Source organism: Oncorhynchus masou, chromosome 8 (assembly GCF_036934945.1).
Source record: "Oncorhynchus masou masou isolate Uvic2021 chromosome 8, UVic_Omas_1.1, whole genome shotgun sequence".
NCBI classification, from domain to species: Eukaryota; Metazoa; Chordata; class Actinopteri; order Salmoniformes; family Salmonidae; genus Oncorhynchus; species Oncorhynchus masou.
In genome coordinates, this window is record NC_088219.1 from 28,024,998 (window position 1) to 28,043,173 (window position 18,176).

Consider the following 18,176-nt stretch of genomic DNA (forward strand, 5'->3'; position numbering starts at 1 on the left):
ACAGTCTCCAATTCAGAGGCCAGCTCTCAGCATGTCTCCCACATAGTCTGTAATATGGAGGGCAGCTCTCAGCATGTCTCCCACATAGTCTGTAATATGGAGGGCAGCTCTCAGCATGTCTCCCACATAGTCTGTGATTTGGAGGGCAGCTCTCAGCATGTCTCCCACATAGTCTGTAATATGGAGGGCAGCTCTCAGCATGTCTCCCACATAGTCTCTAATAAGGAGGGCAGCTCTCAGCATTTCTCCCACATAGTCTGTGATATGGAGGGCAGCTCTCAGCATGTCTCCCACATAGTCTGGAAATTGGAAGGCAGCTCTAAGCATGTCTCCCATATAGTCTGTAATATGGAGGGCAGTTCTCAGGATTTCTTCCTCAGTCTCCAATTTGGAGGGCAGCTCTCAGCATTTCTCCCACATAGTCTCCAATATGGAGGGCAGCTCTCAGCATGTCTCCCACATAGTCTGTAATATGGAGGGCAGCTCTCAGCATGTCTCCCACATAGTCTGTAATATGGAGGGCAGCTCACAGCATTTCTCCCACATAGTCTGTAATATGGAGGGCAGCTCTCAGCATTTCTCCCACATAGTCTGTCATATGGAGGGCAGCTCTCAGCATGTCTCCCACATAGTCTGTAATATGGAGGGCAGCTCTCAGCATGTCTCCCACATAGTCTCCAATATGGAGGGCAGCTCTCAGCATGTCTCCCACATAGTCTGTAATATGGAGGGCAGCTCTCAGCATGTCTCCCACATAGTCTGTGATTTGGAGGGCAGCTCTCAGCATGTCTCCCACATAGTCTGTAATATGGAGGGCAGCTCTCAGCATGTCTCCCACATAGTCTCTAATAAGGAGGGCAGCTCTCAGCATTTCTCCCACATAGTCTGTGATATGGAGGGCAGCTCTCAGCATGTCTCCCACATAGTCTGGAAATTGGAAGGCAGCTCTCAGTATGTCTCCCATATAGTCTGTAATATGGAGGGCAGTTCTCAGGATTTCTTCCACAGTCTCCAATTTGGAGGGCAGCTCTCAGCATGTCTCCCACATAGTCTGTAATATGGAGGGCAGCTCTCAGCATGTCTCCCACATAGTCTGTAATATGGAGGGCAGCTCTCAACATGTCTCCCACATAGTCTGTAATATGGAGGTCAGCTCTCAGCATGTCTCTCACATAGTCTGTAATATGGAGGGCATCTCTCAGCATGTCTCCCACATAGTCTGTAATATGGAGGGCAGCTCTCAGCATTTCTCCCACATAGTCTGTAATATGGAGGGCAGCTCTCAGCATGTCTCCCACATAGTCTGTAATATGGAGGGCAGCTCTCAGCATGTCTCCCACATAGTCTGTAATATGGAGGGCAGCTCTCAGCATGTCTCCCACATAGTCTGTAATATGGAGGGCAGCTCCCAGCATGTCTCCCACATAGTCTGTAATATGGAGGGCATCTCTCAGCATGTCTCCCACATAGTCTGTAATATGGAGGGCAGCTCTCAGCATGTCTCCCACATAGTCTGTAATATGGAGTGCAGCTCTCAGCATGTCTCCCACATAGTCTCTAATAAGGAGGGCAGCTCTCAGCATTTCTCCCACATAGTCTGTGATATGGAAGGCAGCTCTCAGCATGTCTCCCATATAGTCTGTAATATGGAGGGCAGCTCTCAGCATTTCTCCCACATAGTCTGTAATATGGAGGGCAGCTCTCAGCATGTCTCCCACATAGTCTGTAATATGGAGGGCAGCTCTCAGCATGTCTCCCACATAGTCTGTAATATGGAGGGCATCTCTCAGCATGTCTCCCACATAGTCTGTAATATGGAGGGCAGCTCTCAGCATGTCTCCCACATAGTCTGTAATATGGAGGGCAGCTCTCAGCATGTCTCCCACATATTCTCTAATAAGGAGGGCAGCTCTCAGCATTTCTCCCACATAGTCTGTGATATGGAGGGCAGCTCTCAGCATGTCTCCCACATAGTCTGGAAATTGGAAGGCAGCTCTCAGCATGTCTCCCATATAGTCTGTAATATGGAGGGCAGCTCTCAGCATTTCTCCCACATAGTCTGTAATATGGAGGGCAGCTCTCAGCATGTCTCCCACATAGTCTGTAATATGGAGGGCAGCTCTCAGCATGTCTCCCACATAGTCTGTAATATGGAGGGCAGCTCTCAGCATGTCTCCCACATAGTCTGTAACATGGAGGGCAGCTCTCAGCATTTCTCCCACATAGTCTGTAATATGGAGGGCAGCTCTCAGCATTTCTCCCACATAGTCTCTAATATGGAGGGCAGCTCTCAGCATGTCTCCAACATAGTCTGTAATATGGAGGGCAGCTCTCAGCATGTCTCCCACATAGTCTCCAATATGGAGGGCAGCTCTCAGCATGTCTCCCACATAGTCTGTAATATGGAGGGCAGCTCTCAGCATGTCTCCCACATAGTCTGTAATATGGAGGGCATCTCTCAGCATGTCTCCCACATAGTCTGTAATATGGAGGGCAGCTCTCAGCATGTCTCCCACATAGTCTGTAATATGGAGGGCATCTCTCAGCATGTCTCCCACATAGTCTGTAATATGGAGGGCAGCTCTCAGCATTTCTCCCACATAGTCTCTAATATGGAGGGCAGCTCTCAGCATGTCTCCCACATAGTCTGTAATATGGAGGGCAGCTCTCAGCATGTCTCCCACATAGTCTCCAATATGGAGGGCAGCTCTCAGCATGTCTCCCACATAGTCTGTAATATGGAGGGCAGCTCTCAGCATGTCTCCCACATAGTCTGTAATATGGAGGGCATCTCTCAGCATGTCTCCCACATAGTCTGTAATATGGAGGGCAGCTCTCAGCATGTCTCCCACATAGTCTGTAATATGGAGGGCATCTCTCAGCATGTCTCCCACATAGTCTGTAACATGGAGGGCAGATGTGATCGGGGGTCTGAGGTGTTGATCCAATTCACAGACCCCTGTGTTGACAGAACAGAGGGGAAGCATTGAAACATGCTAACAGGCCCTCTCCTCCCCTTTCCTCTTTTCTACTTAAAGGCAGATAGCAGAACATTGGTACACCACACCATTCCAACCACTTGACATATAATCAGTGAGACAACATGCCAATGGAATCAATGTCTGGGACTAATCACGCAGGCTGTCTCAAATTTAATGAGAGTACTCTGAGTGGCACTGTCCCAAATCATATAAAGATATCAAAAGATTAATGAATCCAGTGTCAAATAGAAGAACACACACACTCAAAGGGAATTTATTTGTCAAGAGTTTTAATAATTTACTAAAAAAAGAGTGTAAAAGTCACAGATCTCTTCTCCAAGATTGATCTGTCTCATATTCAAAGTGATGGCAGATGTAACAAATTTGCAAACTTGTCCTCTGTTGTACTTTAGTGTACAAGTATTGGCATTACACCCTTGGCTGTATTTGAATGAGACTTCATATGCATATATTTATATTTGAAAATACTTCATAGGAATCACTTAATATAAAGTAAATCAAACCGGCGTGAAATGTACAGCCTTGAGAAATTCCCAAAACACAGCTGAAAATTGTATACAAACATGCTAGGAATTGTACAAATAGCAGGGCTATTTGAGTGGAGGGGCTCAAGGAATAGGCTTTTCTGATGGTTGGCTTGACATCATTTGGGACCACCACTGAAGTAAAGCATATGAGTTAAATATACAACACCCAAGTAACTCTCAAATACATAACATTGAAGTCTATTGCCTATTTCAAGTTTATTTAGCAGGAGAAGAGAGACACTTTATAAATATATCTTTGCAGTATTGAGAACCTTAACTGAAACGGATTCAATAAAAAGGCTAAAAGTCAACATTTCAATAATTGAAAAAGTTAAAAAGTATAGAACTAAAATGCATTGTCTTTAATAAAAGATGTATACTGTATTTGCCTCTTCAAAAAGAAAGTTATGTATAAACCCCCACCACCATCACCATCATGTGGTTGTTTTAGAGAGGTAATATATATATATATATATTTATATACATATATATATATTTGAATTTATATGCATTATATAGTATATATAAATATGGCATTTTAACCATTTTTGTTACAATTTCCTTTAAAAGGACAATTTCCATTTCCGACCCAAAGGCGATTGATATTAAATTTGGAAAGGGCCTTGATCATTTTTCTGTGTTCAAAATGATGTTGTAAATATTAAAAATAAGTCTCAATTCTTTGCAAATTTTTTTTTTACACTATAAAGATTTGTCAACTAGTATTCAGTGTGTTCATATCTACAGCAATACAACTGTCACTTCCAAAAGTAAGGAAAAAGTGTCATTATCAAATGCTTTTCCCCTCATAGGAAATTATTGTGTTCTTCACCCTCTTATGAATGTTGGTATGAATGTCATTACTAAACTTTGAGTCATTACAACCACAGTTTTATACAAATGTGTCAAATCGAAGGTAAGAAGCTACTGTGTTGCTGTGGTCATTTGGTTCCCTGGTTGTGCAGTGTGAGGCAGATACAGGACTTTTATGCATGTGACTCCCAGGCTCCCATCCTACATGATTTTGGCTTTTATAGCTCCCAGGGTATCACTGTCATGGCTGGTAAGGGACAAGGTCCAATTCTTCATGCAGGACCATACTGTAATTCACATAGTCCACCCTTTAACATGTCTCCTCCATGGCTTCAAAACATCTTCAGTCTCACAGGAACAGGGTGGAAAGTCCTCCTGTACAACAATGCTGATCTGATAATGACAAGTGTAACACTGAAATGTCCTATTATGACAATAAAAAGGGCATAGTTGGATATCTCCATCTTCTCTCTCGGGCTGTATGTGCCTTTTCAACGTACAATGGTTGTTGGCACATCACCACATCTTACAAGAGACGTTTTCTAAAGGTAAGAATTGCACTAGGCTGGTCTCACGGCTGACCAAACTGTTCATGTTCAAAAGTCTCTGTACTGTACATAGGCGTTTGTTTGTTTTCCCAACCAAGGACCATCTGTTGTTCTCCTGCCACCATTTTGGCCATCAATCCACTGAAATATGGCCACGATTCGAACACAGATCGCATGATAACACCAGGTGTAAAAGGGGTCCATAAATCTCGTCCCATACGTTCATTCATTAAAAGAAAACAGACCTCCAGCGCTCTCTGGTGACCAGGCAGAGGCATTGCAGGCAGGCAGGCACACATGACCTCAGAGGCCATGGATTGTACAGTACTCAGTTTCCTCAGCTGTCTGTCAGTAAGTCCCATCGCTAGAGCATGTTGAGGATGGCATTGTACATCTGTGTGAGCACGGCCAGGTGGACGGGCAGGCAGGAGCGGCGGTCCTGGGTGGCAGGGTTACACGTCAGCCACGAGAGGGCGTTGTACTGCTCCAACACAAACCTACAGCAGGACGCAAGAAAACACATAACATGAACATACATCATAGTAGATGAAGTGTTGTCCTCAACAGCCTACACATGATGCAGGCATACAGCTACTACTTCACCACAGAGGACAAGTCAGTGACAATGACAACCTATGTGTCAAAGTGAGAGAAGAGGAGATGTTGGGGTGTTACACAGTAGGAGAAGGTAGGATGGGATGGGCAGTGGGTACAGGGCATACAGCAGAGACCTACTAACCTGAGCACGTCAGAGGTGGTCTTGGAGTCCAGAGGGTGAGGCGTCCTCTTAGCGGTCTTGTCTGAGCTCGTCTGAGTGGGCTCGTCTGATTGGGCTGTGGCGATGGAGATGTGGTGGTGTAGCGATGCCTGGAGGGAGAAAACACACAGTAAGTGGCTAAACACACACAGACGTACACACACAAAAGAATGAATGCACACGCCCCCCGCAGGCACAAACAAAATCAACGAGTTCATGGATCCCTTACCTTGAGGAAGAGTGGACACTGGTTCTGAGCCTGAGGGCAGGAGGCCCAGAACCAGTGAGGCAGGCTGTCGGCCTGGGCAGTGGAGACGTAGTATCCAAGGGCTAGAGGCTGCTGCTTCAGCTCCTCCGGAGGGTTCTCCCTGGACAGAAGCCTCTCTCCCTGACTCTGGAGGAGCACATGGGACAGACGGAACATTATTACTGGGGGCAACATGGCTGCCAACGACCACACAGCAACTCTATTTTCGACTATAACAGATGTCTGTGTACTGAACATTACAAGTACACCATAGGATTTTAGTTATGGACCATAGCGCCACACCATAACACAGGCAAAACTCACCCCGCTGAAGAGTAACAGGCTGACCACGTGGTTCTAAGTAAATGTAGAAATCTATGTTATTAAATTATTGCACCCACACTGCTCGAGCGCGCCAAAGACCGTCTGAGTTGCCAAGGGCTAAAATAGAAATCAGTTATATTTCTGACGAATTTCGCATTGCAAGTCCTGCCTCTCCCATCTCCTCATTGGTTTATAGAAGCAGGTACCCACGTGCCATCTCCTCATTGGTTATACCCACATGGGTGACTGAAAGACGAACGAGGTCAGTGGCGGTAATGCACCTAATTTATGAAAGTTGTCAATTGCATTATAAAGTCAAGAGAAGAAAAGGCCTGGAAGGAATAGAGATGACTAGAAACAATTCGGTTGACCATTTTATGTGTGGATTAATTGGCGGAATAGAGGACCTGCATTTCAGGTAAAATAACAACTCAATGTTTATATCCCAGGACAAATTAGCTAGCAACAGCACGCTAGCGAAATAGGAGAAATTAGCTAGCAAGTGCAAGTTAACTAGCTAAATTGCCATACATTTTTAATGCTTTTCGACCTGTCCCCAAATTAATATAATTAGTTCAGAGTTTGTTTTGATATTTTAACCTGCATGTCGTGATCGCGTTTGGTGTGGGGTGACAAAACACATTTATGCACGATGGCACACAGCCGGTTTGTGTTCCGTGTAACAGATTCCGTGATAGAAATGTAAGGTCATTTCCAATTGAGCCTGCATACGCAGTGTTTCCCGTGAATGCAATCTCTGCTAAAGCTGGAACATTGCCTTCAAATTTGAATCACACTCTAAAGCTGATTTTCCACGATACAGATTAAATAGGGCCCTCACCGTTATTTTAAAGCAGGATTCTAGAACATTCCAATGTCCTAGAATCCACCAACAGTATCAGGAAAAGTTCTGCATAATTCACATGAATCGAGTCCCAGCCTGGTTCCTGAACTCACCCTGTTATGCTGGAAATGTGAGCTTCCCCCCATGCCAGAGGGGGAGCCAGGGGAGGGTACTGGGGAGGTGTTGGGGGAAGGGTGAAGGTTGAGAATGTCATGTCCTATGTCATTCTCCAGCTCATCGGGGAAAGGCAGGTCGAACATGTCATCTGGAGACAAACACAGTCAGCTATAGACGTACACATGTAACTTGTCATACACAAGAGGTGTAGACTACACCGTGTAGTCCAGTGTATCTTCTTCTGAAACCATTAAGGCAGTGACAGTTCCCAAAGGGAGCATGCCAACAATCCTTAGACAATTGTGCACCCTGGTGGGTTTTGATTTCTTTTAAATCAGGTTTTTACTTTGGCTGACGTTATTTTTACATTGACATTTGTTAATAAAACTCACGAATGCAGCTGTTTATGTCAAATGATTTTGTTTCGTACTTGTAGCACTGTTTTTCCTGAAAATAAAATGGCAAAACACTTCATTGTGAGGCTAACTATAAGGGCTGGTCATGCGGATAAATGAAGGTTTGATAAATGAAAAGCCTTTTTTTTGCTGGGGCCTCGGGACTGACAGGGATAAAAATAGATGTGTAGATAAATAGGTAGGCACTTATGTGTGAACTGCATAGAATAATACATCCAGCAACAGCTACAGTAAGATACTGAGTACACAATACCTAGTTACTGATTAAACCTTGCGATTTCCAGCTCATATTTTTATTGTCTCTAACATCTAGGTTGTATTGATTAACCTTGCATCTAAATGCACTCTGCACTATGCTCTAGTATGACACTCCCAGTTAGGAAGTGCCAACATGGAGGTCTAATGTGGAGCCCTTACCGGCGTTGTCCTCTGTGGGGTAGGAGCTGGCGGCCAGCTGGGTGGTGGCGGAGGTGGGGAATACCAGGATGTGGGTACAGGAAGCATCCTGAGGGGTGTTGAGCTGGGACGTCTGCAGGTTGAGGGCCGTGCTGCGACCAAACACCGAACCCATTGTAACCGCATCTGCACACACAAACAATTTATTTTCAATATGTTATGTAAGGTTGCATTGTGATTTACCTTAATAGAGCTTGCGGTGTGTCGGCAAAGAAATCAGTTAAGTGTGCTAAAGTTTCTATTGCTGTGCACAATGTCTTGCAGTGCAGAGTGTCTGTACTGTAAAATCCACTTGGCAGAACCTTGCAATCTCTATTATGTCTGCATTACCGTGTGCTGTGAAGTGAGTGTGGCAGCACAAAATGCTCCTTCAACGTGTGGAAGTGTAATGTGTTCCCTGAGCGTAGTAATGTGTCTGCTCCTTGGTGTTGTGCAGAGCTAACCCTCCACGCATTACTACTGCCATCTCTACTAAGATCGTACAACCTCTGTACTGTACTGTGCATTGGGGCTAAACACACTATTACACTGTTCACCTCTGGGTCATAACATGGTGTATCTGCAACCCCAGGGCTCTTAGAGTGAGCTTCTAAAACATCTATTAATTATGTCTATTCCCTTTTTAGATCTGAAAGGCACATTAAACACATCATCAATGGGCCGGCCCAGCGTGCTGATGCTGCTGTTGCTAACCTGGCATCACCACGATGGAGCCCTGGGGCTCCATGGCAACCAGGCAGGCACTGAGGATGGAGGGGGAGTCCGCGGAGGAGATGCCGCACATACGACACGCCTCCTTCAGCTGGCGACTGATGGAGTGGAGGGAGTGCTCCCCCAGGAGAACGCTCCAGTCTGGAGGGAGGGAGGCATGGGAGAGGGGGGGAGAGGGGAGGAGAGAGGGAGAGAGTTAGGTCAATACAGGGAATGGTTCTACAGTCTACTGTCATCTCCTCTGGATCAACTGAAATGATGTTGCTGAAAATATAGAGATTTGAAAAATCTGCCCTAAACAATATCAGTAACAATATCACCAGCTTCAGCTTAACTTAAAACGTTGTCATGATCCACCTTGGATATTTCTACAGCAAACAGCAAGGGCAATGAGACAGAGTTAGGCATTCTATACTGTTCTATACTGAACTCACCTTTCAGTTCCCCGTGTCCTAGTCTGCCCAGCCGACCAATCACGATCCTCCAGGGTAGTGAGGTCATCTGGATGATGCCGACACACCAGTCCCATAACTTCTGCAGCCCCATCTTCCTGGCCGAGACCTTGGGCCGCCGCACTCTGAAGAGGAGCAGGGAGAGAGGAGAAGAACATTTGGTAATGTCTGCATAGCATTACCATGGCATAACCTGTATTAATTCAACAACAACAAGTAGGTGCATGATATTCTCCTGCAGATTGTGAAATGCTACAATAGTGTCTGACTTTACTCAATTTAATATAGCCTAGCATACTATGAAGACACAATGAAGGACAAAAAAGCCCAGGGTATGTTTCACATTATCACACTAGCACATTATCACAATTAGCACACACCTCTACATAGATATCCTCCACTGACTGATTGACTGACTGTACCTGTTGGGCACGTCGATGTTGATGATGCAGGTCTCCAGTAGCTCTCCCTGTTGGTCGGTGCAGGAGACCAGGATCCAGCGCTGGTCGTGGGACAGGCAGTAGCCCACAAACAGCACGTTGTACCTAGGAGGGATCTCTGCCCACACCTCCCCTGGCTCCGGCATCTTGGCACGGGTAGGACCCAGAATGTACGGGGGAGAGTAGCCCTGTAGAGGGCTGGGGTGCTGGGGAGGGGACAGGGAGAGAGGGAGAGAGAGAGAGGGAGAGAAAGAGAGTGGGATTGTGAGAGAGTTGAAGTGTTTATGTACAAGTTAACACAATGAGTCCCACCGGATTTCTAACCGCTTCTAAACATTGTGTGTGATTGTCACGTTCGCTGGAATAATTATCGGCCAAGATGCAGCGCCATATGGTTTCCACATATTATTTATTAGAAACGCACAAACAACAAAGCAAGAACGAAACAAACAACGAACCGTAACAAAGAGGTGTAACATACACTAACTCAAAAACAATATCCCATAAAACACAGGTGGAAAAAATTGCTACTTAAATATGATCCCCAATTAGAGACAAGAATAGCCAGCTGCCTCTAATTGGGAATCATACCAAACACCAACATAGAAAAACTAAACTAGAACCCCACTTAGAAAATAATAACTAGAAAACCCCCCAGCCCTGACCTACTCTACCATAGAAAATAAGGGCTCTCTATGGTCAGAACTTGACAGTGATACCAACAATAAGTCTGTGTGATTACCGGGGACTGCGCTAGAGTTGTGAGACAAGGGCTGATCATGAAGGGGCCTGGGGCCGAGTCTTTTATACTAAATCTTTAGAGTCCAAATGGTTTGAGCTACAAACTACTAAAAGCTGAGAGTCATGTTCAACATGTTCTACTCTATGATGCTCACAAGCTACACAAGAGTGGTTAAAAGGTAAGGAAGGGGTTATTTTACATAGATCGTAGGAAATCCCAGGACATAGTGTCTATAGTACTGTAATTAGCTCACATAGTTGCTGTCAAACTCCAAACGCTTGTCACTGACTAGTTGGACATTAATTTCCCAGTGAGCAAACAATTTCTGTACTTACAGCATTCATATAAATTCATTTTTATCATGTTTTTGCTTTTATATTGACATTTGCCATTGAAACTCATGAATGCAACTGTTTATGTCAAGTTGTTTGGCTTTCTACTTGTAGCCCTGTTTTTCCTGAAAATAAAATTGGAAAAAACACTTAATTGGGAGGCTAAATATAAGGGCTGGTAATGTAGATAAATGAAGGTCAGGTAAAAATGAAAAGCTTATTTTTGCTGGAGTCTCGGGACTGATAGGGTTAAAAATAGATGAGAGGTGTATAGATAAATGGTTAGGCACTTATGTGTCTCAAGCCTGTGTCTGTTTAAATGGGTGTCCATGTCTCAGCCCCCGGTAATCACACAGACTTATGGTTGGTCTCACACACAATGCTTAGAAGGGTTTAGGGGTAGCAACACATCTACCACGCTAATCCTCAACACTGGAGCCCCTCAGGGGTGCATTCTCAGTCCCCTCCTGTACTCCCTGTTCACCCATGCCTGCATGGACAGGCATAACTCCCACACCAGAAATTAAGTTTGCAGACGACACAACAGTGGTAGGCCGACAACGACGAGACAGCCTATAGGGAGGAGGTCAGAGACCTGGCCGGGCGGTGGCAGAATAACAACTTCTTCCTAAACGTAATCAAGACAAAGGAGATGATTGTGGACTACAGGAAAAGGAGGACCGAGCACGCCCCCATTCTCATCGACAGGGTTGTACTGGAGCAGGTTGAGAGCTTCAAGTTCCTTAGTGTCCACATCACCAACAAACTATCATGGTCCAAACACATCAAGACAGTCGTGAAGAGGGCACGACAAAACCTATCCCCCCTCAGGAGACTGAAAAGATTTGGCATGAGTCCTCAGATCTTCAAAAGGTTCTACAGCTGCAACATCGAGAGCATGGTTGCATCACAGCCTGGTACGATAACTGCTCAGTCTCCGACTGTAAGGCACTACAGAGGGTAGTGCGTGCGGGCCAGTACATCACTAGGGCTAAGCTGCCTGCCATCCAGGACCTCTACACCAGGCGGTGTCAGAGGAAGGCCCTAAAATTTGTTAGAGATCCCAGCCACCCCAGTCATAGACTGTTCTCTCTACTACCACATGACAAGCGGTACCGGAGCACCAAGTCTAGGACCAAAAGGCTTCTCAACAGTTTTTACCCCCGACCCCTCTTCTACGCTGCTGCTACTCTCTGTTTATTATCTATGCATAGTCACTTTAACTATACCTACATGTACATATTACCTCAATTAGCCCGACTAACCGGTGTCCCCGCACATTGGCTACCACATTGTGTCCCGCAAACCCGCCACCCCCTCTGTGACATTGCTGCTACTCTCTGTTTATCATCTATGCATATTCACTTTAACTCTACCTACACGTACATATATCCTCTATCAGCCCGACTAACCGGTGCCCCCGCACATTGCCACTGTACCGGTACCACCTGTATAGAGCCTCGCTACTGTTATTTTTACTCTCATTTTACTGTCTTTTTTGTATTTCTTTACTTATCTATTGTTCACTTAATACCTATTTTTTTACTTAAAAATTGCACTGTTGGCTAAGGGCTTGTAAGTAAGCATTTCACTGTAAGGTCCACACCTGTTGTATTTGGCACATGTGACAAACCATCTTTGATTTGAAACCTTACCTCTGGGCTCTTAAGCACAGATTCTAGGGTGGAGGCGGGGCCGAAACCGGTCAGAGACTTGATGTGTGTCTTTGTGGGTAGGAGGCGTCTGCACTGTGAGTAGGCTGAGAAGGCCAGGGAGCGCAGGTGCTGCAGGTACAGAGGGCTCTCACCACTGGCTGGCTGGAGCAGGTACTGACAAGGCACCACCTGGACAACACATAGGGAATGAATGAACACTGGTATGAGAGCAGCTTGACCTGGGGAGATATTCATTACTGTTGGTAGAACATGCCAGAATACGAACATGCCAGAATACGTCTGAAATGGAACCCTATTCCGTATATAGTACACTCCATTTGACCAGAGGGCTCTGGTCAAGAGGAGTGCACTATACAGGAATTAGGGTGCTACCCACAGTCTCCGTCTCTTTACAATCTATACAATCATAATATTCAACGATACAGAAGCTATAGAGAGAATAGTAGGGTATATGAACCTACCTGTAACACCAGAGCTGGTCTCATGCTCTCCGGCAATGTCTTTAGCATCTCTGTGTAGCAACGCATCAGCCCTAGTAACCACACACTGCCCGCCTCCACCTCCTCTCCCTCCTCCTCCTCTCCACCTCCTCCGCCATCCCTCGCTCCGCCTGAGCAGAGGAAGGGGTCCACCACATAGATCACAATGGCCGGGGGGTGGGCGTGGCTATCGGCCGAGTCCGCCAGCGTGGGAATGCCGATTCGCTCTCGCTCCGCCAAACTGGTAAATTAGGAGGAGACATGATTAATATCCCACTATCATAATAACATAGAATACTGAATAATAACATAGAATACTGAATAATAACATAGTAATACAAAAGCAATATAGAAGCATATATGCCCTAGCATAGATTTTCACCTCTCTGGGGTCTCTGCTGGCTGGCTGGGTGGTGGTGGTGTGGCATTGGGGGTAGTCTTGGCCTCAGCGGCCCCTCCTTGGGTAATCTCTGCTGGGCCTGGTTGGTCCGAGGCTGCTGCCGTGGGGGTGGGGGTGCTTCCTGAGCTAGGGGCTGCCGCTGGCTCTCCCTCAGCAGGGGCCCCGGGGCCAGAGGGGAGCTGGCTGGAGGAGGGGGCAGGCTGGGCTGAGGAGGGCGTAGGGGCTAAGGGAGGCTGATGCTTGGGGGGTATAAACAGACTACTGTCCAAAGACAGGGCAGACAACTGTGGACCTGGGTGGAGGAAAACATAGAGGGGAAGTTAGAGATGAAATGCACAGAGTACTTTGTGTAATACCAATTTAGTAAGACCTGAAATACACTACATGACAAAAAGTATGTGGACACCTGCCTGTCGAACATCTCATAACAAAATCATGGGCATTAAAATGGAGTTGGTCCCCCCTTTGCTGCTATAACAGCCTCCACTCTTCTGGGAAGGCTTTGCATTCAGCCACAAGAGCATTTAGGTGTTTGATGGAGTGAGGTCAGGGCTCTGTGCAGGCCAGTCAAGTTATCCACACTGATCTCGACAAACCATTTCTGAATGAACCTTGCTTTGCACACATTGGGCATTGTCATGCTGAAACAGGAAAGCTCCTTCCCCAAAGTGTTGCCACACAGTTGGAAGCACAGAATTGTCTGGAATGTCACTGTATGCTGTAGAGTTAAGATTTCCCTTCACTGGAACTAAAACAAATGAAAAACAGCCCGGTTGGCACTATGCATTGGGGCAGGTAGAGTTCTCCTGGTATCCACCAAACCCAGATTAGTCCGTCAGACTGCCAGATGGTGAAGAGTGATTCATCACCCCAGAGAACACGTTTCCACTGCTCCAGAGTCCAATGGTGGCGAGCTTTACACCACTCCAGCCGACGCTTGGCATTGTGCATGGTGATATTAGGCTTGTGTGCGGCTGCTTGGCCATGGAAACCCATTTCATGAATCTCCTAACAAACAGTTCTTCCAGTTCTTCCAAGCAACGTCCACCGGCAGTTTGGAAATCGGTAGTGAGTGTTGCAACCGAGGACCGAGGAATTTTTTAACACGCAACGCGCCTCAACACACGGCAGTCCCATTCAGTGAGCTTGTGTGGCCTACCACTTCGCAGCACTTACAGTTTACCAGGGCAGCTCTAGCAGGGCAGAGATTTTATGAACTGAGTTGATGGAAAGGTGGCATCCTATGACGGTGCCATGTTGAAAGCCACTGAGCTCTTCAGTAAGGCCATTCTACTGCCAATGTTTGTCTATGGCGATTGCATGGCTGTGTGCTCAATTGTATACATCTGTCAGCAAAGGTTGTGGCTGAAATAGCCAAATCCACTAATTTGGAGGGGTGTCCACATACATTTGTAAATATAGTGTCTCCACAGAGAGTTAGGTCTATATCACATAAACATCACAAGGGGAGGGTTAATAGGTACAGTAGCATAAACGATAGAATAAGAATGCAATCATAAAGCTCAGTTTCTTACCTAGCTGCCTTCTGCAGGCTCGGGCATAGAGTTTAAGTTTTCTGAGGTTGTCGATGTGTTGCTGTCCAGCCCAGGGCCCTGTGAACCACTGGTCTATCTGCTCCTCCTCCTGCCTCTCCTTCTCTTTCTCCTTCTCTGTTTCTGTCTCTGTGTCCACTGCCCCCACACGCACCAGGCCATCTCTGGACACCTTGGCCAGGGGTCTGTGTTTCCCCAACCGGCATGTCTGAAAATGGACATAGGCAGGGGTCAAAGGGCTATAGATCATATACGCAGTATCTCACCTTGATTGCATACATCTTCACACATTTAAACGTCTATTGGTAATTACTGTATATTCTGAAAGAAACAAGTAAGAATTTCCTGGACAAGAGGGTTGTGATACAGTAGATGTAGATGACAGGACCTACCTCGTAGACAGCGCTGAGCTCCTGGAAGAAGACCTGTGCCCCAGCCAGCAGGGTGTCAGAGTTGGGGCAGAGCACCAGGAAGGCCACGTCTCTCTGTCCCCCGTACGGTTCCAACAGCAGCTTCTCCCAGAAGGGCAGCGCCAGGGGCGACAGCGCCAGGAAGTTACGGTCGTAGTAGTCGTAGTAGCCCAACAACAGGGTGGGAATAGGCAGAGGCTCTGGCGACTCCTCGGACCCTGGTCAGAAGCAAGATGATGCATGTCAGACATTGTACTGCATTATGGGATGCTTGACTGGACTAGCTAAAGGTCTAATTTTCTAAAATTCTTATTCGATTACATTTCTAATGTCATCCTTTGTACTGGCAATATCAATATAATACAGGGCCATTGACATAAGAGCATGATCCAGTAAGGGCTGCTAAGAAACATTGCAAACCAAATCAAATATCTTTGCACTGACAATATTGTTTATATAACGTAGGGCCTACTCTGTCAGGTCGACTCCAAAACTCCTAATCTTAAATTCACATCTCACATCACATGCTGAAATCCAGACGAAAATCAGGCGCAAAGTCATCAACAGTTAATGTGGCTGCTAAAATACACCACAAAGCAAATCACTAGAGACTGAACAGTGTCCCTGGTGGCTTACCGTAGGAGCCCCGTCCAGCCATCTTGTGGAACTGTTGCCATGTGAGCGGTCCTTGTACGTGCTGGATGTTCTCCCAGGTCCGGCCCATCCGTTTCTTCTGGATGGCGTCCTGGAGGTAGGGCTGCAGCGACAGCAGCATACGCACCACGTCCTGGGAAGACAGCATACTGATGTCCAGCACTGGGGAGAGACAAGGAGACACACACACACACACACGAGAACACAAACAAATACATACATTACATAAATACACATCATACACATTGAACGTCACATCACACAACAGTCCGAAACTAACAAAGAGAAACATGGATTTAAACTTTGAGTGAATGGATTGATCTTGCTTGTTTTTCCATTATAAGAAAAAAAAGGCATTTGTCTCTGTAACTCTGTAATCAGTTCACCACACATAGACATCACCACTGGCACCCTCCTACTACTACACTCTTAGAAAAAAGGGTTCCAAAAGGGTTCAGCTGTCCCCATAGGATAACCCCTTTTTGGTTCCAGGTAGAACCCTATGGGGACAGCTGAATGAACCCTTTAAGGTTCTAGGTGGCAACGTTTTTTCTAAGAGTGTATCATCCCTTGGCATCCTTTTATCATCCCAGCCAGATCACTCCTCCTTACTATTGGTGTGAGGCCAGGAATGTAGAGCGCTGCTCCTCACAACAGCCGGATCTACTTTCCCTCCGGCGGGGTTATCCACATACTGCTGTCCCTGTACCAGCGCGTTGTAACACTCCACACACGCATCACTGCCATCCGCCCACTGCTTGTCAGCCATCCAGCTCTGGAGCAGGGCCCCCTGGCGGCCGTGGCAGGAGCAGGAAGGAGGGAGGTGCATGGAGGCCAGGGAGGAGATGGGCTGGGAGCACTGCTGCTGGAGGAGCACCATAACAGAGGAAGGGGCAGGGGAGGAGTCCTGTGGGCGCTTGGCCCGGGGGTCTCCCATGGGTGGGTCTCTGCGGCAGAGCGCCAGTCTCCTCTCAGCCGCCTGGCCCACCTCTGAGCCCCTCCCAAAGATGTCCAGCTCGTCCTCCAGGAAGAGGCCCGTGCCGTGGGCCAGCCGGCGGTTGACGATGGCGCTGAAGCCGCACATGCAGCGGTACTGGTCCTCAAGCGTGGAGTCGGGGATGTACACGCCCACGTCGGCGCCCTTCACATTCATGTTGCAGGCGCAGATGCAGCAGCTGTCAAAGTTGCGGTCTTTGAAGACATTGAGGACGGAGTCAGAGAGAAGCAGGGCGGCGTACAGGCTGTGGGCCTCGGGTATTGGGGGGCTGGACGTATGGGGCTCAGCTACGGAGCTCATAGGCAGGCTGGTGGAAGGCGTGGAGGTAGGGGAGCTCAGCTCTGTCCCGGTGCCCTCCTGCTTCACCGAGCCCTGCCCGCTGGCCGTGCCAACGCCTCTGGGGGTGCGGGGGGTACGAGGGGTGGGGACAGAAAAGCGGGGGTGGCAGGGGAGGGTGAGGGGAGGATGCCACCCGTGGTGCCCACGGACAGGGCGCTGGCACTCAACTGGGCATACTCCTGGTCCCCAACACTGGGGATGTTGCTGGAGGACAAACACACAAAGAGGAATTGGTGATCAGACAGAGCAAAATACTTATCCCCAAACCTTCAAATTATACTGTCCATAAAAACTCCGCCTTAACATTTTATTGATAGCTGTAAATTTAGTATGGTAACGCTTAATAAATATTTTATGAACATCCATCCACCTTTAATAGAACCGGTACAGTACTTACACATATCCATCTCTGATGAATGGGGTGTGATGAGAGGGCGGCAGGGAGGAGTAGTGATCCATCTTGGGCAGCAGGGCCCAGGAAGGCCGGTAGTAACACTGGTCAGGCAACTTGAGGGGGGGCAGACACTGGCTGGGGAGGGTCCGCAGCGGAGCAAACATGGAGCAGCCCATCTGTGGCTGGACGGAGGGGACACGGTACACAAATGAGAAGTCCTGAAGAGGGGGATGGGGAAGGAGAGCTCATTGCAAATGGGTCCCCACAGTAACAGGTCACAACGAGAGACAATTAGCACTTAATTAACACTGTCATGAGTTCAAACAGGCTGTGTGAGATTTGAGGTGTATTGAGAGGTTCAGGTATTTGGTTCCACATACCAGTAAGTCCCCTAGCAGGCCAGGTCAGCAGGTACAGTATAAACATGCTACAGCAACATCAGACAAGATCAAACCAGGCAGTAAGGTTTACATTAAGACTGGTAGGCTGCATAGTGCCCTGTAGCTACTTTATTTTAAAGGCCCAATGCAGATGTTTTTATATCAA

General features: G+C 47.1%; 1 protein-coding gene across 1 annotated transcript in view; it reads right to left on the minus strand.

Annotated features, from left to right (window-relative positions):
- Positions 1–3,254: 3,254 nt before the first annotated feature.
- LOC135544474 (mediator of RNA polymerase II transcription subunit 13-like) overlaps positions 3,255–18,176 on the minus strand; it is a 117,200-nt gene continuing 102,278 nt past the window's right edge. The window contains 17 exon segments of the mRNA XM_064972113.1: positions 3,255–5,387; positions 5,630–5,757; positions 5,877–6,041; positions 7,176–7,327; positions 8,013–8,177; positions 8,745–8,903; positions 9,197–9,339; positions 9,637–9,860; positions 12,384–12,572; positions 12,866–13,124; positions 13,266–13,575; positions 14,819–15,044; positions 15,229–15,464; positions 15,883–16,062; positions 16,513–17,338; positions 17,341–17,440; positions 17,634–17,848. Coding sequence (XP_064828185.1) covers positions 5,255–5,387; positions 5,630–5,757; positions 5,877–6,041; positions 7,176–7,327; positions 8,013–8,177; positions 8,745–8,903; positions 9,197–9,339; positions 9,637–9,860; positions 12,384–12,572; positions 12,866–13,124; positions 13,266–13,575; positions 14,819–15,044; positions 15,229–15,464; positions 15,883–16,062; positions 16,513–17,338; positions 17,341–17,440; positions 17,634–17,848 — 3,810 coding nt within the window. The 3' untranslated portion in view covers positions 3,255–5,254.